General features: G+C 45.5%; 1 protein-coding gene across 4 annotated transcripts in view; it reads right to left on the reverse strand.

The window, feature by feature from the left end:
• The window catches only part of NRXN3 (neurexin 3), a 1,503,781-nt gene that overhangs the window by 1,463,757 nt on the left and 19,779 nt on the right, over positions 1 to 20,245 (reverse strand). For all 4 annotated transcript variants that reach the window (XM_077750623.1, XM_077750621.1, XM_077750622.1 and 1 more), the window contains exon 2: positions 5,543 to 5,560. In XM_077750623.1, the coding sequence (XP_077606749.1) occupies positions 5,543 to 5,560 (18 nt within the window). The remainder of the gene's footprint in view (positions 1 to 5,542; positions 5,561 to 20,245) is intronic.

Genomic DNA, 20,245 nt, shown 5'->3' on the forward strand with positions numbered 1-20,245 from the left:
ATGTGGCTTATCATGTACCAGGCACTGCTCTGAAGACTTGACATGCATGAGCTTGCTTAATCTTCACAACAGCCCCATGAGGTAGGTAACTCCTGTCCCCATTTTACAGATGAGGCAAGTAGGGCCCACAAAGGGAAGGTAACGAATAGGTCCTACTGAGAGAGACCCAGGATGTCAACCCAGGCAACAGGCTCCAAGTCTGTGCTCTAGCCCAAGGGTGGCAAACTTTTTCTGTCAAGGGCCAGATGGTAAATTTTCCAGGCTTTTCAGGCCACACAGTCTCTGTCACAGCTACTCAACCGCACCTTTGCAAAGCAACCAGAGACAAAACAGAAATGACAAGTGTGCCTGTGTTCTGATAAACCTTTATGAACACTGAGGTCTGAATTTCATAAAATGCGTGCATCACAAATTATTTTTGCTGCTTTCAACTATTTAAAAAGAGAAAAACCATCCGTGGCTCCCAGGCCATATGAAAGCAGGCAGCAGGCTGGCTTTGGCCCCTGAGCTGTTGTTCACGGAAACCTGTGCGGTCCTGAGCTCCCTGCCTCACAGTATGTAAACTCTTACATGGAAAGGCCCCAAACAGTGACTGGCACAGATGCAGTGGTCAGGAAGTGTTCATTCCCCTTCCTTTCCCTAATCCCATCCTCCCTTCCATCTCCCGTCAACCCAGAAAAACGGAAGAGACAAGGAACACAGCACCCGTGGCCTCAAAGGGGAAGAGAAGCTGGACGCTTTAGGTCAGCGCGTCTCAAGCGTTAATGGGTGTACATACACTTGGACATCTTGGTTAAAAGCAGATTCTGACTCAGCAGGTCTGGGGTGAGGCCTGAGATTCTGTCTTTCTAACAAGCTCCTGCATGAAGCCGGGGCTGTGGTTCTGGGGTCTCTCATCCACGCAGCTACTTCTAGGGCTGACCCTTGTGTCCATCACACGAGTCGGACACATCGGTGCAGTGGTTCAGAACAGTGTCCCTCGGCTGGACTCCCTGGAGACAAGGCAGGGCGTGGGACAAATGATCAGGTCCCCTCCCCAAGGACAGCCCTGAGATGACTTAAACTTAAGGGGGAAGACACCGAGGGCAGAGATCAAGAGTGGGCAGAGGGAGGGTTGAGCAAAGGCCGTCAGTTGCTTTGGGCAACAGCAGACTGGGCCTCCTCCGGGCTTTGGCAGACAGCAGCCCCTCCTTCTGAGCCCGCCAGAGCTCTGATGGACCGAAGCGAGAGGCCTATTTCCTCATCGGGCCTCTGAGTAACTAGGGCACTTCCACAAGGTCACAGTTATTCATTTAAATTCCAGCTCTAATCAGCAGGCAGAGCCTGAGAAATTATCCCTTCTGAGGAGAGAGCCTGTGGTTGGAGCACCATGAAGAGCCCCTCCTGGCTGGAGGGGAAGCACTGGGGGAGGGGATGGGCGGGGTCGTACCCCTAGAAGCTCCAGCACCGATCCCTGTAGATCCTTCCTCACCTCCAAAGGGCTTGCTTTCCCCCTGGCAGAGAGTTCTAGAGCACACGGGAAGAAGGGAGAGCGCTAGGGGCGTGGCATGGTACCCGGGGCTGGGCCTGCCTACTCCTGTCCGCAGGCAGCACAGAGAGACCAATAACAAATCCCAGTGGATTGGGGTCAAAGGATAAGTACCTGACAGGGGTCTCTTCCTGGCCACAAAGGGGTTACCTGGCCTTGGAGATGTCCCTTCCCCTCCCTGGGCCTCAGTTTCCTCCACCAAGAAGTAAAATAGTTGTATTCTTTGGACAGGATAGCCTTTGAGTTCCAATACGGCTCAGGGCCCTACAGACTCCCAATGCCCTGATCCTTGTTCTTACACTCTCTGCTCAATAAATTTTTCGAGACCCTACTATGTGCCATGCACTGCATGGAGAGTTAAGAACACAGATACCGATAAGAGGCCCACAGCTCTGTCTCGGAAATGCCAGGGTTTCAAAGAAAAAGAGCACATGCTTTGGAGGCAGACAGTTGTGAGATCCTGGTCTTGTCCTAGTGGCTGGAGACTGTGGGCAGTTAGTGACCCTCTCTGAGTCTCTTCTCACCTGAAGGGACGGCGACACCTGCCTGCAACGCTTGAGGTAAGGAGTTACATCAAAGTGAGTGTCCCTCACCTCCTTAAGGTCGGCACCCCACAAATGCCTGCTGCTACTTTATTATCCTAAACCTCCCTCCTAAAGACTAGGAGAGGGGCTGAGGATCTTCCCACACGGCAGTCCAGGGCCGCATCGCCTGCGGCTCTCCTCCTGGGTGTTTCCAGGACAGTCTCTCCGAACCCCCAGCCCATCTCCTGGCCTTGAGGAAGCTGCCTGCCGAGCCCCATTTCCATCTGCGTCTTCTACAGTAGTGTTACTTCTAACCAATAAATTACATGTAAAATTGTAAACACGTAAACTTAATCAATCGTCCCTCACAGTCTTCCAGCGGCCCCTGGGTAAACAGTTACATTAGCTCATAAAATCCCCAATTCGTCTTTCTGAGGGGAAGAGGGAAAAAAATCAGTGAACCCCTAAAGGTTTCCTGTTTCACAGCCGCAGCACTGCCGGTTCCACGCTGCCCGGCCAGGGCCTCGGAGAGACGGGAGGCTGCCGCTGACCTCGGCCAGGGCCAGGCGGCCCAGCCTGCCTCCTGCTGTGTCCTGGGCCACAAAGAAAGGTTCTGAACTAGTGATCTGCTTCAGGCTCAGAAACCACAAAAAAGCAAGGGGTCCAGACCACGCGGTTAGAGGATTGGCAATGAGCTCTTGACACCTCTAGGGCCGAACAAAGAGTGTAAGATTTGGAACTAGGCAGGAACCTCACCTGGCCCAGCTACTCTATGGCTGGGTGGCCTCAACACAACACTTAACCTCCTGGCCTTGACTTCCTCAGCAAGAATGGGGCTCAGCAGACACACCTTAGAGGGTTACTGGGAGAATAAAATGACACAATGCACATTGCAATGGTGCTGAGCTGGGCTAATTATCATTACTGTTAACAAAGGGAGGTTCGCCCACCTCGCTAGAAAGACAGGAGCCCGTGTGTCCTCTACACTTCACTCCGCCATACTGTTTCATCCAGGACCAATAAGTGCCTTTGTGAGAATTACAAAAAGGTGCCCCCTGGCCAGAGGCAGCCCCAGGATCGCAGGCTTGGCAAGAGGAACACAGGCTGGATTTCAGCCCCCACTCATTCCCTCAGCCAGGAGCCCCAGAAAGGGCACAACACACACAAGCCAAAGTGGGGGCCCTGGGTCACCTCTCTGCCAGGAACCAGGCAGGCGGAGGGAATGAGCCAAGTGGCACTTTTACAAACAAAACTTCAGGTGTTGGGCTTCCTACCTCACCTCCTTGAGGTGTTCCAGAAAACATCATCTGAACAGAGAGGCCATTCCTGACCACCCTCTATAAATTAGTAACCTAATTTTTAACATTTTTGTTTTTCTCCACAATGCTTATCAGCCACCTTCCAATACATGTAGTACATACATATATGTCATATGTATATAGGTGTGCATATATAACTAGTTCATTAGTTCATTGTCTTCCCTCAAGTAGAATAAAAGATCTATAAGGACAGGGATTGTCTTCTGTTTTGTTCACTGTTTTATCCCTAGTGCTTAGAACTGTGCCTGGCACATAACAGGTTCTCAATAGATATTTGTTAAGTAAAATATTATTAAATAGGAAATTAATTTAATGGTACCTTCCTAGAAAATGCTGTCCTGTGTTTCATTTCAACCACAACTTATGGACAGAAAAAAAAAGGGAAATCCTGTGTATTAGTTGGAGATAACTGTATTATTCTTTTATGCTATGTAATATACCATATAGATCAATGGTGAGAAATCCTAAAGTCTGGCTGATTCTTTAAATGGGGAAGGAAGGAAGGAAGGAAGGAAGGAAGGAAGGAAGGAAGGAAGGAAGGAAGGAAGGAACGGAGGGAGGGAGGAAGGGAGGGAGGGAGGAAGGGAGGGACGAAAGAAAGAAAAAGAAAGGAAGAAAGAAAGGAAGGAAGGAAGGGAGGGAGGAAGGAAGGAAGAAAGGCATTTGGATGGCTCAGTCAATTAAGCCTTCGACTTTGGCTCAGGTCATGATCTCACGGTTCAGAAGTTCGAGCCCCATGTCAGGCTTTATGCTGATGCTTCAGAGCCTAGAGACTGCTTCAGATTCTGTGTCTCCCTCTCTCTGCACCCCCCTCAAAAATAAATATTTAAAAAATTAAAAATAAAAAAGAGAGAGAGAGAGAAGCGAAGGATAAATTCATTTGGAAAGAGGACTGCTAATCATTAAAACGTCACATTATCTCTAAGCAAAAAATAAACAACAGTCCTATTAGGAAATGTTTACAAGAACTTCAGTTGCTGAGAATTTTCAGTGATGGAATTTTCTGTATGTTCGAATGGAATGTGCATGGGCTTTATTTTTTTTAATTATAGTTTATTGTCAAATTAGTTTCCCTATAACACCCAGTACTCATCCCAACAAGTGCCTTCCTCCATGTGCATGGGCTTTAGAGTCCCAAAGTCCTAAGTTCAAATCCCAGTACTACCAATGACAAGTCCCATGACCTTGGTCAAATGGCTTAACCTATTGGGCTCTTAATTTCCATCATATTAAAATATAATTGTATGGATATTATACGAATTAAATGTTCAAAGGACTAAACGAGAAATGTGAAAATAGCAAAGAAAGAGGATATTCCCTTCTCATTTGGTAGGGTTAGTTACTCTCCTTAACTCAAAATTCTATCCAGTTTAGAATGATCTCCAAATCATTCTAGGCCATCGCCCACTTCTTATCCATGTATGGCTGTATCCTCTTAGATGCGCCTGTGTGTATGTGTGTACATATATGTCTACACACAGAGACACACACACACACAATGCTTACAATCAGAACTGTGGATGAGCATGCATTTTAAAAAGAAAAATGCACAATTAGCATAAGAATGGTTCTTCTGTTTATTCATTGACAAAAACCATTCCTCTTCTTTTTCTTTTCTTTTTCTTAATACAGTGAGCATGTATTAGTTACATAACCATTTAAAAATTGCTAATTTCATTGTGGGGCAGGGGAAAGCCATTTCTTAGAATTGAAAGAAAGAAGACTTCTCTCACCCACATATTTTCTATGCTAAGTATTCATATTTTCAACTTTCAACCACATGAAACTATAGAAGATAAGTAGATTTATGTATGACAAGGCAAAAATTCTCATTAAATTGGGGAATTCATATCTTAAGAATATCTTTAAAAATATTTTCGCAAAATGCTCATTTCCCATTACTTTGATTCACCCAGAAATGTTAATCAGAAGTAAGTGAGTGTATAAGCATGGGAACCACATTCCTTTGGCTTTAAAATGGTTTTCAAAACCAACATAAACACATCAATTCAAGACATTTCTTATTCTCAACCCAAATCAATGAAAATGCAATGTACTTAGATTTCTGTTCTGTTTAGCGTCCCTAGAAAAAGGTCTCACTCAGAGTCAAACCATGCACAATCTGGCAGAGGGGAAATTTCCATGGCAGCTGTGCAAACACAGAAACTCACCTGGACCTTGACTGACATCTGTGGCAGAATTTTCAAGGAGGGAAAGGCAGAGGAGAGAAAGGGGGAGAAAAAGGAAGAAGAGTATTAGAAGCGCACACACACACAGTGCAACATGCCATTGCATGACTATCATGTTCATGCAGGACCCCAAAGGTACTCAACTTCTGAGCACTTTGTTCTACCTTCACCCAAAAACCACCCATGCAAGCTGAAGGGCCAAGCTCCCTTTCCACTGTGCATGTAGCAAGAGAGGTGAGCTTCACATCTGTCCGGAAAGACATCATCCTGGAATCAGATAGGGCTCCCAAAAGCCAAGCAGACTGGAATCCTGCAAGAATATTGGTTAAAATATTCTGGTTGATTTCTACACAACACTTAAGCAAATCCTCCTCGCCTCCACACACAGAACACTGGACATGATGTCAAGCAAGTTTCCCCGCAGAGAGAAAAATAATAATAAGCCACTCCCTTGAGGAAAAAAGAAAAAGAGGCATGAGAATTAAGAGCAAGTTGCAGCATTATTTACCATATAGGACTGAAGGACAGAAGATAACAAAACATTTATAATCCCCTCCCACCCTGATGATACCCAGTGACCATCTTTCATCACAGACAGCAGCGTGTGTACACAAGATTGTATGTGAGTAGATCATTTGCCATACAAATTGAAATTCTGCCTCCCCTTTTAATTTTTCTCCTTGCTTTTCACCCCATCATTAATGACAGGAATTGCTATTTAAAATCACTTTTGACAACTACAAATATACATCCAGCCCTACGAAGGTTGACCTTTGAATTAAGCAAATGAACTTTCAAAAAATGAAGAATGGTTCACTCCCATTGTCTTCATGAACACAGTCTCCTCCCCCTACCCTCAAATGCAAGATAGAATTGTACTGAGAAGCCCAGTCAAGAGCAGACCAAAGCTTTGTTAAAACCTCTAGACCCGACCTGAAAGCATATGCCTGAGCTGAGGAGATGGAACAGGGGGGCTGCTTCAAAAACCACTGGCCATCCAATCAATCCCGGGTGACTCACTTAGAATCATTGGAAGGTAGACCTGGGATACCCACAGACATCATCTAGCTTAATTCATTTTTGGTTCAGATGGGGGATGAAAGAGGTTGAGAAACTCACGCAAGGTCATACACTTAGTTCAGGTACAGAGACCAGATAAGACCCTATACCTCTTGAATCCCACCCAGTTCAGCATTTATTTAACACAAACCCTGGTCTTGCAAGGGCATATGGAACCCGAATTCAGTTTGCAGGCTAAAGTGAGTAGCCTGGAGCCATGGGGGAGACCCTCCTAGCTACCCCATGAGTGAGTAATGGGTTATCCACTGCACCTCTACTTTGCTGCAATTAGATTTGTAAAGCTTCAGCAAGTCCCTTAGGAACCGTAACTCCTGCCCCAGGAAAATCCAGGCACTGACCTAACAGAGCTATGCCCCCATACCCAGGAGGGGCAAACCCACAGCAACAGCTGAACATTTCTCCAGCCCACACCCTGTGTTCCCTAGAAGCTGTATCTGCCCAAAGAGACTTCTAGAGAGCTCTGAATCATTCCTCAGCCACACCCCCTTTCAGATTTTCTGGTGAGTTGCTAGATTCAGGGGTGGAGTGGAAGCAAGAAGAAAAGTGGCAAAATAGAAGAGGTAGGAAGGGAAAACATTCTGTATAAATAACTAAGCAGGGCTGTTAACTGTGACTGATGGATTGCCTAGAATAGTAGTCATTAAAATACCCCTTCATTAAACAGGATATCAAACTATTTACATGTGGTGGAGTTCAGTGGTGGGAGTGTCAACACCATTGTTCATGGAAACACGCTCTTTGGAGGTACCAACACTCAAGGGAGACAGGATACCTTGGAACCCCAAAGTTTCCCATTTCAACATTCTGTTTACAACCTTAAACTCTGGAGACAGACAGGTTTGAGTTCAAATCCCTGCCTACTGAATGGCCTTGGGTCAATCACTGAACCTCTGAGTTGTTTTCCTCAGCAACCCATTGAGAGGAGAACAGAACCTCCCTCATGGCAGTGTTAGGAGATTAAATACTCGTAAAGCACTTAACTCAGTACAAGGCAAACACTGCATAAACGTTAGCTCCACTGATTGTTATCACTTTGAATTACCACAGACAGAATTACCAAAAAATGTTGACCAGATGGCTCCCTGGAAACACCAAGCGACCACAGGAATTACAACGTGTGTGTGTGTGTGTGTGTGTGTGTGTGTGTGTACGCGTGTGCGTGAGAGAGAGAGAGAGAGAGAGAGAGGTTTTGGTTCAGCTCTTCTACTTGTCAATGAAGGCATCTGCTCCAGCCCTCCCCTCCCTTGGGTCTTTTTCTTGCTTCCTCTCCTCAGTGGGAAGACGGACAAAGGAAGGTTCAGAGGTTGTTAGGAGAGCAGGAACAGGGATGAAAACAAATGCTGTTCTTGTTTCTTTTGTTTTCCCTCCTGAAGCCTTAACTGGCCTCAGTTCTAGTCCTGAGCATAAAACATAACAGCATCTCTTCTTGCCAAAAAGGGGCAACAAGACCACCAAGAGAAACCTCCTACAGTGAGGGGTAGGGTCCAGGTTTAGTGTTTCGCCGTGCTGGTGAGCTGGAGGCAGTTCTGAACATTGTGTCCAACTTGAAGAATAGAGAGACACAGCGTCACCTGGCTCCTGTCCCAAGAAGCAGTGAGTAACCTGAATCTCCACATTCAATTCTGACCAACTGAACAAAATGGCAAAGGTGAATGGGGGTGTGGGGGAATCATCTGTTATACTGCCCGTCCATCCTTTACCCTTTCTTTGTTGTAACAAGTCCCAGTTATCTTCTGGGGAACCCCCTTCCCACCCTAAATCCATGTGGCTTGGTGGAGATGACCTCCAACTGTAGCCATATGACTCAGACCAACTCATAGGAATTGACACAGAGAGGGAGATTTGCAGCTGGATTGCCAGGTCTACAGGCTACGTAGACCTTGGGTCAGTTACTGAGATTATCTGTGCTTCAGTTTTCTTATCTGTAAAATGGGTATGATAATAATTCCTACCTCCTAGCGAGGTTGTGAGGAGCTTAGAACAGTGCCTACATTTAGAAAACCCTCAGTGTTAGCTAGTAATTTTATTACCTTCATATATGAGAAGACAGGGGTATTAAAAATCTCTCCTATGGTCACAGAACAAGGAAGGCTGACCTAGGACACAACTGTGGGCATTTCTGATTCTATGCGCTGCTGCCATTCCACTTCCAAGGTGACCATCGCCAGAGCCCCTGCTGTCTGTGGTTGCTGCTGGTCTGCAGCCTGGAGACTGTATATGGGGAAGCGTCATCGGACCCCAGGACAGGTCAAAGGAAAGATAAATACGTACATGTGTGTATGCATATCAATTTTTTAGCAGAGAAAAAGGAGCAAATTGCAGAAGAAAAGGCAGTTGACAACCAGATAAGATTGATCCAGGAGAGGTGGAATCCTCACCCATGCCAACACTTCCTCTGTTCCCCCTACTGTTTTATTTTCTCACACTGCTGGGCCTGTAGTTTTCCAGAGCACCACTGCATTTAAATCTATATTCTATTTTCTCTCCTAGAAAATAGGTCAGACCCAAGACAGAGTTCACCAGGTGGGGTCCCAAAAGGTTTGGCCGGGCCTTGCCTCCAGGAGGCAGGCTGTGCAGCCTGCCCATCACTCCCCAGGGCTCCTTGGGGGGCGTGGTGTGTGTTGGGGTGTGGGGGAGGGATCCTGGACTCCTTCCTTGTGAAATGATCTAGCCCAAATGAAGGGTGAGGTAGGAGGGCTCCCCGGCGTAGCTCTCCTCTGTAAACACAACAGGGTCCCTCTTTTTTCCCCATGGTTAGAAGAACCAGATCTCCCCACACTACAGAAAAGTGTTTCCTTTTGAACTTTAAAATAACCATGCTGAGTGTATGCACTTGTGGCTGAGGTTATTGTTGAACACACGATAAGCATCTGCGGGATACTGAGTGAAGGGGGAATGCCCTGATTTACTTCTTCCCTGGTTGTGACGTTAAAGACAGTAGGTGAAGGGTGGCAGTGGCGGCTACAATCCTTCCTCTCCTGGGTTGCTCCCCCGTCCCTGCTTTGAGCATGGCGTTCCTAACAGAAATAGCCCCAGACTGGGCCAGAATTTGTTTTTATCAGGAATATTTTCCATCGAGATCAGTGTGAGTGCCAGAGCTAGGGGGCCAGAAGAGGGAAGGTGCAAGGTTATGAGAGCCAGTCCTCAACGCCCATCATAAAAGTAACTCACACTAATTGAGCAGGTCCTGCCTGCAGCCTGCGCATGTGCTAGCCCATCGACTGAATGGTCTTTGTCAGGCTCTTTGTCAGGCGTTTCTCACTTTCTTCAGGTATCAGCTCAAATATTACTTCCTCGGAAAGGCTTTTCTTAACCACCTTCTCTAAAATAGGGACCCTTCTCTGCCATTTACCCTGCTTTTCCTTTCTCGTGGCACTAATCACTATCTGACCTCACAGGATGGGTCTCTGCTTTTATTGTTTATATCTGCCTGGAAATACAAGCTTCATGAGAGCAGCACTTTCTCTTTTATTCATTGCCTGTGTCCCCTGTGTCTAAGCTAGGTCTGGCCTACTACAGGTGATCAGCAATACATATTGAATGGTTAATAGACGGTCTTGATTAATACTGGTAATCTCCATTTACATGTGAAAAGTGAGGCTCAGAGAAGTTATGGCACATGCCTATGGACAGGGGGCAGAGTTGCTATTACACTCTGGGTCTGTCTTAATCCCCTACCTAATTAAGAACCCACATGGTAATGAAGATGGACCCTAGCTGCATGAGAGAAAAGGGAGCAGCCGATTTCATGGTAATTTTGGTAAAATTCCCTGGGAAGGCTCCCACTGGTTTCGCTTAGGTCACATGTTCCTGAGCCAATTACTATGTCCAGCATCACATGTCACAGGACAAGTGTGGGGACAAAATGGGATAATGTCTATATAGCCCTGGCACAGAACACTACTAACTCATAATAAAGCTCACATTTATCAAATATTCTGTGTGCTGGGCCCTGTGTGAAGTGCATTATATACCTCATTTTATTTAATCCTCCACCTAACAGGTAGAAACATTCTTCATCCTGTTTTCCAGATAGGGAAACTAAGACACAGAGAGGAGGCTCTCTCATTATCAATATCTCTCATACTCAGAGTAGCTTATAAGGGTCAAGCTATATTTCTGAATAAAAGAGCAAACCAGGACAAGTACCCTCTGATCCATCAAGCTACAAATTAGGGATAGGAATGTAGGGCATCCACAGAAGTGGGAAAAAGGCACCGCCCAGGGCAGAGGGAAGGGGTCAAACACAATATGACCATAGTCCTGGTTAATTAGAGTCCTTGCCCTGGGTGATATGCTTTGCATGGGTGTGCTCTGGCCCTTCTGCAGCTACATCTCAGCCCAGGATCTAGGAGTCTACAGGGCCAACTAGGTGTTCCCGTTGAGAACCTGCAATTCCTGCCACCAAGTCACTTTGTAGAGTGCAATCAGGTACTCAGAATTCCTTGCTCAAATTGCCCCAAATTCATATGGGTCTCTACCTTGGGTCCATTCTCCCCAAAGCTGACCAGTCCACCAATGTGCATACTCTAGTGTCAAGAAATGCCCAAGGGAAAGCAATTTGCAGGAGCTGTGGACTTCTGCAGTCTGGGGTGTCCACACAGAAGTCCACAAGGATCTCCGTGCTGCTAGAGGTAGAAAGAAGGGAGGCTGCCCATTGGCTCTCATGCATGTTCTTGCCCCAGGCCCTCAAGCATCAGATCAGGCCTTCAAGTGAAGGGTACACCTGACTACAATTTTAGGAGAGGGGGGAAAAAAGGCATAGACCGGATCTCCCCAATGGCCTCTCCTTTCTTGTCCCTGGGGAGAGTGAGCACAAGGTTCTTCCCTCTACTTCAGGAACAAATACAGAAACGATCTTGTTAGTTGAGCTAAAGCAAACTTTAAGCAGCGAAGCGGCTGGGCTTCCTGTGTTCTGGGGCTCTTTCCAGCTTTCAGTGTCTGAGCTCTTCAAACACAGGAAGAGATGTCTCTCCACAAAAGGCCAGGTGGTATTAGCTTCATCCTCAACACAGAACCCATTTGTCTGCCTTTGTAGAAGACTGAGCGCCGCCTCCCCCCACCCCACACCCTGCCCCACTCCCCAGCCCTGCTACTGTTTGTTTTTGTTCTTTGATGCTAATAACTCCAGCCTGCAAGATGGAGGGGAGAGGTAGCTGCTAGGTCAGCTGCCAGCCAGCCAGGAAAGGCAGCAGCAGAGAGAGGAGTGGCAGCAAGCAGGAAGGAACACGGATGGCATGCCCACGGGCTCGGTCACTACTGTGCTCAGATACCTCAGGGGCTCTCACATACTTGTAGTGGCTCTGGCTTGAGGAACCAGAGCTTGACTGACAGGTGGGGGAAGAAAGAGTCCACTTGTTACACGTGCAATCAAAGACCAGTGCAGACACCAAGGTTTCTGGTTTTGTTTTGTTTTGTTGATGTTTTAGAGATTTTTGAGCACAGACACGGGGGTAAGGCCACCTGGGGTCTGAACCCTGACTTTACTGTTAGTTATTACAGATACTTTTGTCAGATTTCTTAGCCTTACCTTCCACTTTGTCCACATAGAAACAATGGCAGTGGAGCGAGTTTGGCTAGAAGCTCGTGTACACTCCTAAAAGTCACAACACCGTGCAAAATCACACAGTAAAAACCACAGGGCTAATGGGGAAAATGTAGTTGGGGTATGACACCTGGAAACCTCATCAGTGACCCAAAATGGAAGAGAGGAACCAGTTTTACCGTGTTAAATAGTTAAGAAATATACAAATACTACCATCATTAGAGCCCTTGACAAAGACCCAAACTTTGCTCATGGAAGCAGGAAGCTTGTAAGCTGTCGCCAAGTAATGGGAGGAGGCTCTGACACCAGACAGAGCTGTGACACCAGATGGGCAAGGGTGTGGCTCACAGCACACGTGCTAACTGAAGGAGCGCACACGCTTTTGAGGTGTGTGCGTTTTGTGTATTTCTACACAACCTGTTCAGCTGGCTAAAGTTTACTGCCTTCACCTAGTGTTCCTTGTGGACAAGATCATGCATAATCAAAGAGAAAATTATTATGCCCCTAATAGATCGATCACATTGGAACAAACTTGCATTTTTTGAAACAGCATTCTAGCAGAACTGACTGTACCTAATTTATGTGACTGTTGAAAGGGTCAAGTGAAATGATCCAATATAAAGCACTTAGCACAAGGTGAGGCACAGAGGAAACGTTCAATAAACACTTACTGAAATTGTTATTAGGGATGTCTCTGCTGGCTTGTTGATACACCTGTTGTAAACCACAAGTGCCAAGTTGAGCTTCTACCCAGCTATTTAAGCCTTGCAAACAAAAGGCATCTCTAGGTAAACAGTACTTCCAGGTATTAGACCATGAGGTTGGCACCTGCAATGGGCTTTGCTTGATAGGGCTTTAGAAGACTCCTCATAGCAGGTGGCCCCAGCCAGGAGACGGGGCCCGAATGCCAACTTCCTGGGTAAAAATAGGTATCATCCTCCCCAAATGAACAGGACCCAACCAGGGAGAAGAGTACACACCTGCATCCCAGAGAACACCTGGAAATCAGGAGATAAACTGATCTAGATGAGAAGATGTCCCTCATCTTGGTAGGACAGAGAGAAGTGCATCACAGGGGGGAAGAGAAATCAGTCAGTCCTCAGGGGAAAACAGCCAAGGTGCAGAAGCCTTCCATTTCCCTTCCTCCTACAGACAGCGCAGGGGTTAAGAGGCAGGGTCTGGAGTAAAAGTTCTGGCTCTTCCGCACACCGTACGTGAGCTTGGCCGTGCTACCTGACCTCTCTGAGCCCTAACTTCTCAATCTATAAAATGGGGAGAGTTTATTTATCTTGTAGGACTGATGTAAGGGTTATGAAGGAGCGAATTATGCAAAAGCACTGGGAGTGTGTCTGGCACAGAGGAAGTACTAATCAATGTTAGTAAATCATTATCATTTGACCCAAGTGGTTTCCATGAGACTGGGGCTCAGTTCTCTCTCCAAGAATTCCTTGCTGTCTGAAAAGACTAACTCCTTCAGCTTGTGCCACTTGGAAGAATGATCTGGGAGAAGAGGATCTTCTCAGCAGAGGTGAATTCTGCAGATTTTATAACTTAGTACAATGGGCATTGGAAAAGGCCATCCCCACCCCCACCCTGGCTGCTCACCCCTCTGTAGGGAGTGCTGTGATGTGCAGGAAAGAGCCCTGCCTTTGGAATCAGAAGCCCTGAATTTTTTTGTTTTCCTAAATATTTTTGTTGGGGGTGGTGGTAACATACACATTCCATAAAATTTACCATCTTAACCATTTTTTTAATTCTTTATTTTATTTTAGAGAGAATGTGTACGCACATGTGGGCACACAAGCTGGGGAGGGGCAGGGAGAGAGAGAGAGAGAGAGGGAGAAAGAACCTCAAGCAGCCCCCCACACTCAGTGCAGAGCCCGACTTGGAGCTCCATCTCACAACCCTAGGATCATGACCTCAGATGAAATCAAGAGTCAGATGCTCAACTGACTGAGCCACCTAGGGGTCCCTTAACCATTTTTAAGTGTACAGCTCAGTGGTATAAAGTACAGTCACACCACTGTGCAGCCATCACTACGATCCATCCCCTGGACTCCTTTTACCATGCAAAACTAAAACTCTGTTCCCATTAAACAATCCCTGCCCACACCTCCTCCCCCCAGCCCCCACAAACCCCTTTCTACATTCTGTCTTTACGAATTTGGCTACTCCAAGAATCTCATGTGAGTGGAATCATGCAGTATTTGTCCTTTTGTGATTGGCCTATTTCACCAGCATAATGCCCTCAAAGTTCATCCATGTAGTGGGTATCAGAATTTCCTTTCTTTTCCAGGCTGAATAATATTCCATTGTATGTATACACCACATTTCACTTACAGAAGCCCAGGTTTTGAGCCCTGACTTTCTAGCCTAGTATCAGCTGTGTGACCTTTGGCAACTCACCGCCCTCTCTGAACCTCTTTTCACAACCAAAGCTAATATCAAAATGATTAAGTACGGTCACTATTCACAATGATATTATAAAAGAAACTTGGGGCATCTGGGTGACTCAGTTGGTTAAGCATCCAACTCTTAGTGTCCACTCAAGTCATGATCTCATGGCTCCATGAGTTCAAGCCCCACACTGGGCTCTGCACTGATGGTATGGAGCCTGCTTGGGATTCTTTCTCTCTCCCTTCCTCTCTCTCTCTCAAAATAAAATAAAATAAATAAACTTTAAAAAATAAAAAATAAAAGAAACCTAAAAATATGACCCAGAAGACAAGCGCAAGGATCATTCACCTTCCATTATAATCTCTGCTGTTTAATGAAGGCCCCTATATGTCTGCCCCTCTGACAGCATCATATATACATGACTTAATCTTTTTTTTTTTTATGCTTTTTATTTATTTCTGAGAGAGAGAGAGAGCATGAACAGGGGAGGGTCAGAGAGAGAGGGAGACACAGAATCTGAAACAGGTTCCAGGCTCTGAGATGGCTGTGAGCACAGAGCCTGATGCGGGGCTCGAACCCACGCACCATGAGATCATGACCTGAGCCGAAGTCGGACGCTTAACCGACTGAGCCACCCAGGCGCCCCATACATGACTTGATCTAATGCTGATATAGACACAGTTGTTATCCCCACTTAACAAACAAGGAAACCAAAGGCTCAGGGAAGTTAATAGCCCTAAGCTCAGTTTACTCACACATCATAGCCAGGATTTTAACTCAGATTTCTCTGAATTAAACGTCTTTTTCCTTCTCATAGTACCATCCACCCATTCCCAATTATTCCTTCCCTCACTAGTCAACCACCCAAATCGAGATCCTGGGGAATTGGGGACAAATTTCAAGAAACTGCGGTGTGAGGTTGCCAATTCCAGTGACAAGAATTGATGGTCATTAGTGAAGTAAACCATCAACAAAGCAAAAAGACAACTTACTGAATGGGAGAAGATATTTGCAAATGATGGATCTGATAAGGGGTTAATATCCAAAATATATGGGGGGACCTGGGTGCCTCAGTCAGTTAAGCATCCAACTTCAGCTCAGGTCATGATCTCATGATTCGCAAGTTCGAGCCCCACATTGGGCTCTGTGTCGACAGCTCAGAGCCCAGAGGCTGCTTCGCATTCTGTGCCTTTCTCTCTGTCTGCCCTTCCCCCACTTGCACTCTGTCTCTCTCTCAAAAATAAGTAATAAAACAAAAAAGTCATCTACAAAATATATGAAACACTTATACAACTTACACAACTCAATACCAAACAAATACTCCAATTTAAAAACAGGCAGATGACCTGAATAGATGTTTTTTCCAAAGAAAAAAACAAATAGATGGCCAACTGATCCATGGAAAGATGGTCAATATCACTAATCATCAGGGAAATGCAAATCAAAACTACAATGAGATATCACCTTATACCTGTCAAAATGGCTAGAATCAAAAAGACAAAAAATAACAAGTGTTGGCAAGGATGTGGGAATAAAGGAACCCCTGTGCACTGTTGGTGGGAATACAAACTGGTGCAGTCACTATGGAAAACAGTATTGATGCTCCTTACAAAATTAAAAATAGAATTACCACATGATCCAGTAATTCTACTACTGGGTTTACACCCAAATAAAACTAAAATACTAATTCAAAGAGATCTAGGCACCCCTATGTTTACCGCAGCATTATTTGCAGTAGCCAAACTATGGAAGAAGCCCAAGTGTCCATCGACAGATAAATGGACAAAGAAGATGTGGTATATATACACAATGGAATATCAATCAGCCATAACAAAGATTGAGATCTTGTCATTTGTAACAACATGGATGGACCTAGAGGGTATAATGCTAAGTGAAGTAAGTCAGAGAAAGACAGATACTGTATGATTTCACTCATACATGGAATTTAAGAAACAAAACCAACCAACCAACCAAAAAAAAAAAAAAAAGCCAGATTCTTAAATATAGAAGTGGCTGCCAGAGGGGAGGTAGATGCAGGAAGAGTGAAATAGAGAATTAAAAGTACATGTATCCTGATAAGCACTGAGAAGTGTATAGAATTGTGAGTCAGTATCTTGTACACTTGAAACTAACAGTGTATATTAATTATATTTTAATAAAAAGAAAGAATGTCATTAAAAATATTAGAGTATCCATGACTTCAGGACCCCTATTTCAGAGAAAGGATTACAAATTGAGGCAACATATCCAGAACGGAATTCCACAAAAATGCACATCCCGCAAAATATGAATAGGAGTTCCTCGCCAACAACATCAAAATAATAAATGTAGAAACAAGCGAATTAAACAAAAATGATCAAGTGTCTCTATGGCAAGACTTCAGAAAGCCTCGCCTACACTAAGCTACACTGTGAAGTTAAAGAGAGGTTACAGTATGCAGTTTTACAAATGTTTTGATTACTGGACACCTCTCCTTCCATAAAATACCTAGTAAAATCTCATTCCATGAGATTTCCAGTTTGGAAAAGGCTGGCTGTGAGATTCTCAGAACAGCCACGAAGGCTTTCAATTTGCCATAAGCCTTTATCCTCACCCTTTTTGTTCCCAGAGAGAGCCTTTGTGTCAGGTTCAATTCGCAATAGCTAACATTTATTGACCACTTATACATGCCAGACACCAACTGAGGCACTGGAGACTGAAAAAAAACAAACCTGCCCTGGATGCAGTTAGTAGTAAATCTAATAAACCAAAAGAGTAGATAAACATGATAGGGTGGCTGGCCCTATATGGCCTATTGTTGCACTTAGTGCTAATACAGGATTTAGGGTTGACAGAGAATCCTTCAAAGTTTTTTTTGTTTTTTGTTTTTGTTTTTGCTTTTTTTACTAGAGTAACATTGAAGTGGCCCCAAGAGGATGGACAGCGACAATTAAGTGGAGACAAATCTCATAAGAAGATTTCATCATAAGTGGCTTGATGGTCAGATTGACACCCAAGGGTGGGGTTCCCTGGGAGTCATGGCGACAGATAAGCTTTGAGCCCTAATACTAACTCTGCTAGTATATGACTTTGTATAAGTTACTTAAACTTCATCTGTAAAATGGGGATCATGCACACTGTCAGGAGGATCAAAACAGACAAATGTATGTAAAATGCCTAGTGCTCAGCACACATTAGTTTCATTTTTTTTGGTGGCACTTTTGGAGTAATGTGTTAAAAAAGGGTCTGAGGGGGCACCTGGGTGGCTCAGTCGGTTAAGTGTCCAACTTCAGTTCAGGTCATGATCTCACGGTATATGGGTTCAAGCTCCACATTGGCCTCTGCGTTGACAGCTCAGAGCCTAGAGCCTGCTTCAGATTCTGTGTCTCCCTCTCTCTGTACCCCTCCCCAGCTTGTGCACGGTCTCTCTCTTTCAAAACTAAATAGTTTTTTTTTAAGTTTTTTATAGTTTCAAAACTAATTGGTTGTTTTTTTTTTTAAAGAGTCTGAGGCTGCTTATGAGCTTGGAAAGAAAAGAGGGTCAAGATTGATTAGCAGTGTCTGCCATGGGCTTGAGGAGGCGGCCACATATTGGCTGCTATTAGCTGGAGACTTTCAACTAAATGCTTTCCCAAGGGTCTTTGCCTTGAGATATGGAGTTTCTAGTGACCCGGGAACCTCATAAGCAAGCAAGTAACCCTAAGGCTCTCTCACTGCCGTACCCCCATCAACTTTTCTCTTTTCTCTTAAGCACTCTTCCTTCTTTCATATTCAGGAAATTAGCAAGGTGGACTTCTTCCCTTGAAAAGCAGGGTGGCCTGTGATGTGACATTAGTACAAGATCTGCTCTGAACCTAAGAGAATGATTTTCGAGTCTGAGAACCACTTATATAGCCCACTAATCAGTACCAGTCCTATTCTGAGGGTTCAACAGGATCTTGCAGGCCCTGGCAGCGGGAACTCAGAAGCCTAGGCAGGTGGCGGGTGCCTGGGTGGCTCAGTCGGTTAAGAAGCCCAGGCAGGTGGCATTCCACTGCCAGGACCCAGAGAGCACAGGCAAGCAGAGGGCGAGCTCTTAGAAGGGATTTCATATTTTATGTATCAGTAATATGCTTTTTGAGTTAAATTATTATTATTCATTGCCATTTTTATCTTACAACTTCTGGGGTACGGCAGTTAAAAAACAGTAAAAACATTAGAAAGGGGGGTGTTTATGTGATTATTTTGGAGAAAATAGAGTAGGAGAGACACAGAGAATTTTAGAAGTGGAAGATCTCTAGAGTGTCCAGCAGATCTGTGCCTTCTGCTTCACAAGTTCATTCCATCGACACATATTCAAACACCCACATGTTTAGGGACTGTGCTAGGCACACGGGCCGGGGGATGGCAGATGAACAAGGCAGATGTGGGGCTTGCACTCTTAGAGCTTAAGGTCTAGCTGGGTCGATGGGCCACAAATAACCAAATAAGTAGTTACTTAATCATAAATGTGCTCAGTGCAATAAAGTTGTGCAGGATCCTTTGAGGCTCAGAGGAGAGACACAGACCCTAGGCCAGGTAACCGACAGGTCCATTCAGCTGAATGATGTTGATGCTAAAACCAGAATTCAGATCACCTGCATCCCGGTTCACCTCTGTTCCCACTGTGCCGCAGCTGGGTTACCAGGGCCCCAAGAGGAGGGCTGCGAGAAGAATCTGGCACTGAGAATACAGTGGTGGCAGCCTGGAGACAAAAGCAAGTGACCACATCTCTGCAGCTTTCATAAAGGAACAAGAGCATGAACTTGGAGATGTCACTGTCTTCTCAGACCCTCGCTCATGCTTGTAGCAGTGAAAAACGGTTTCCACTACCCTACGGTGGGGGCCTAAATGCTACAGCCTTCAACAATCAGAACAACAAGGCAACGAGAGAAGAGCCTCCCCCAAAACCAATTAGAAGGCGCAGAGAATAGCGGGTGTAGACCCACCACACAGGCTGAGCTCTAATCTAACTGCTGTACTTTGCTTGGGAATTAATCACACAAATCCCTAGATAAATCTGAGGCCGTTATTAGACAACACTAATATCCCCCTTAGAGTAATCCAGACAAATACAATGAGAGAGGGGGGAGTCCCGAGTGGCCAGAAAACAGGCCGCTTTCATGTTCACACGCATCTGCGCAAGAACACGTGCACGGCACTGCCCCCCACTCCTCACCCCCAAGCCCAGATGTCTGCTTCCCAACAGCACTGTGGGCTTCTGCCCTGACTGCTTCAGGCAAGAGGGGGTGAAGTGAAAGATGGGAGAACAAGGTCTGGATTCCCTCCCCTCCCCAACTCTGTCACTGACCTAATTCTCCACAAGAGAGGATTTTTCCTTTTCGGTCCTGCTTATTTGTAAATCATGCCACACCAGTGCACACACAGCTTAAGGTGGGCCTCGCTAGGAAGTAGGAAGAGAAATCTAGAGGCTTTGAACTGGGGTCCCAGCTGCCATTTCTCAAGAAGGAGGGTAGGTGGAAGTTCCGTTAGGCTCAGAAGGGGGATTGAGAGGGCAGGAGATAGGATGCCGTCAAGATCAACCCAATCTTACATTCTGATCTGCCCTTCACTGAACTAGTGGAGCTGTGTAAGCTAAAATAACTCAGCAGAACTCTGCCACGAACATGATGTATGACCTTGGGTAGATTTCTTCATCCTTCTGG

This window comes from Crocuta crocuta, unplaced genomic scaffold (assembly GCF_008692635.1).
Source record: "Crocuta crocuta isolate KB4526 unplaced genomic scaffold, BGI_CrCroc_1.0 scaffold186, whole genome shotgun sequence".
Lineage (NCBI taxonomy): Eukaryota > Metazoa > Chordata > Mammalia > Carnivora > Hyaenidae > Crocuta > Crocuta crocuta.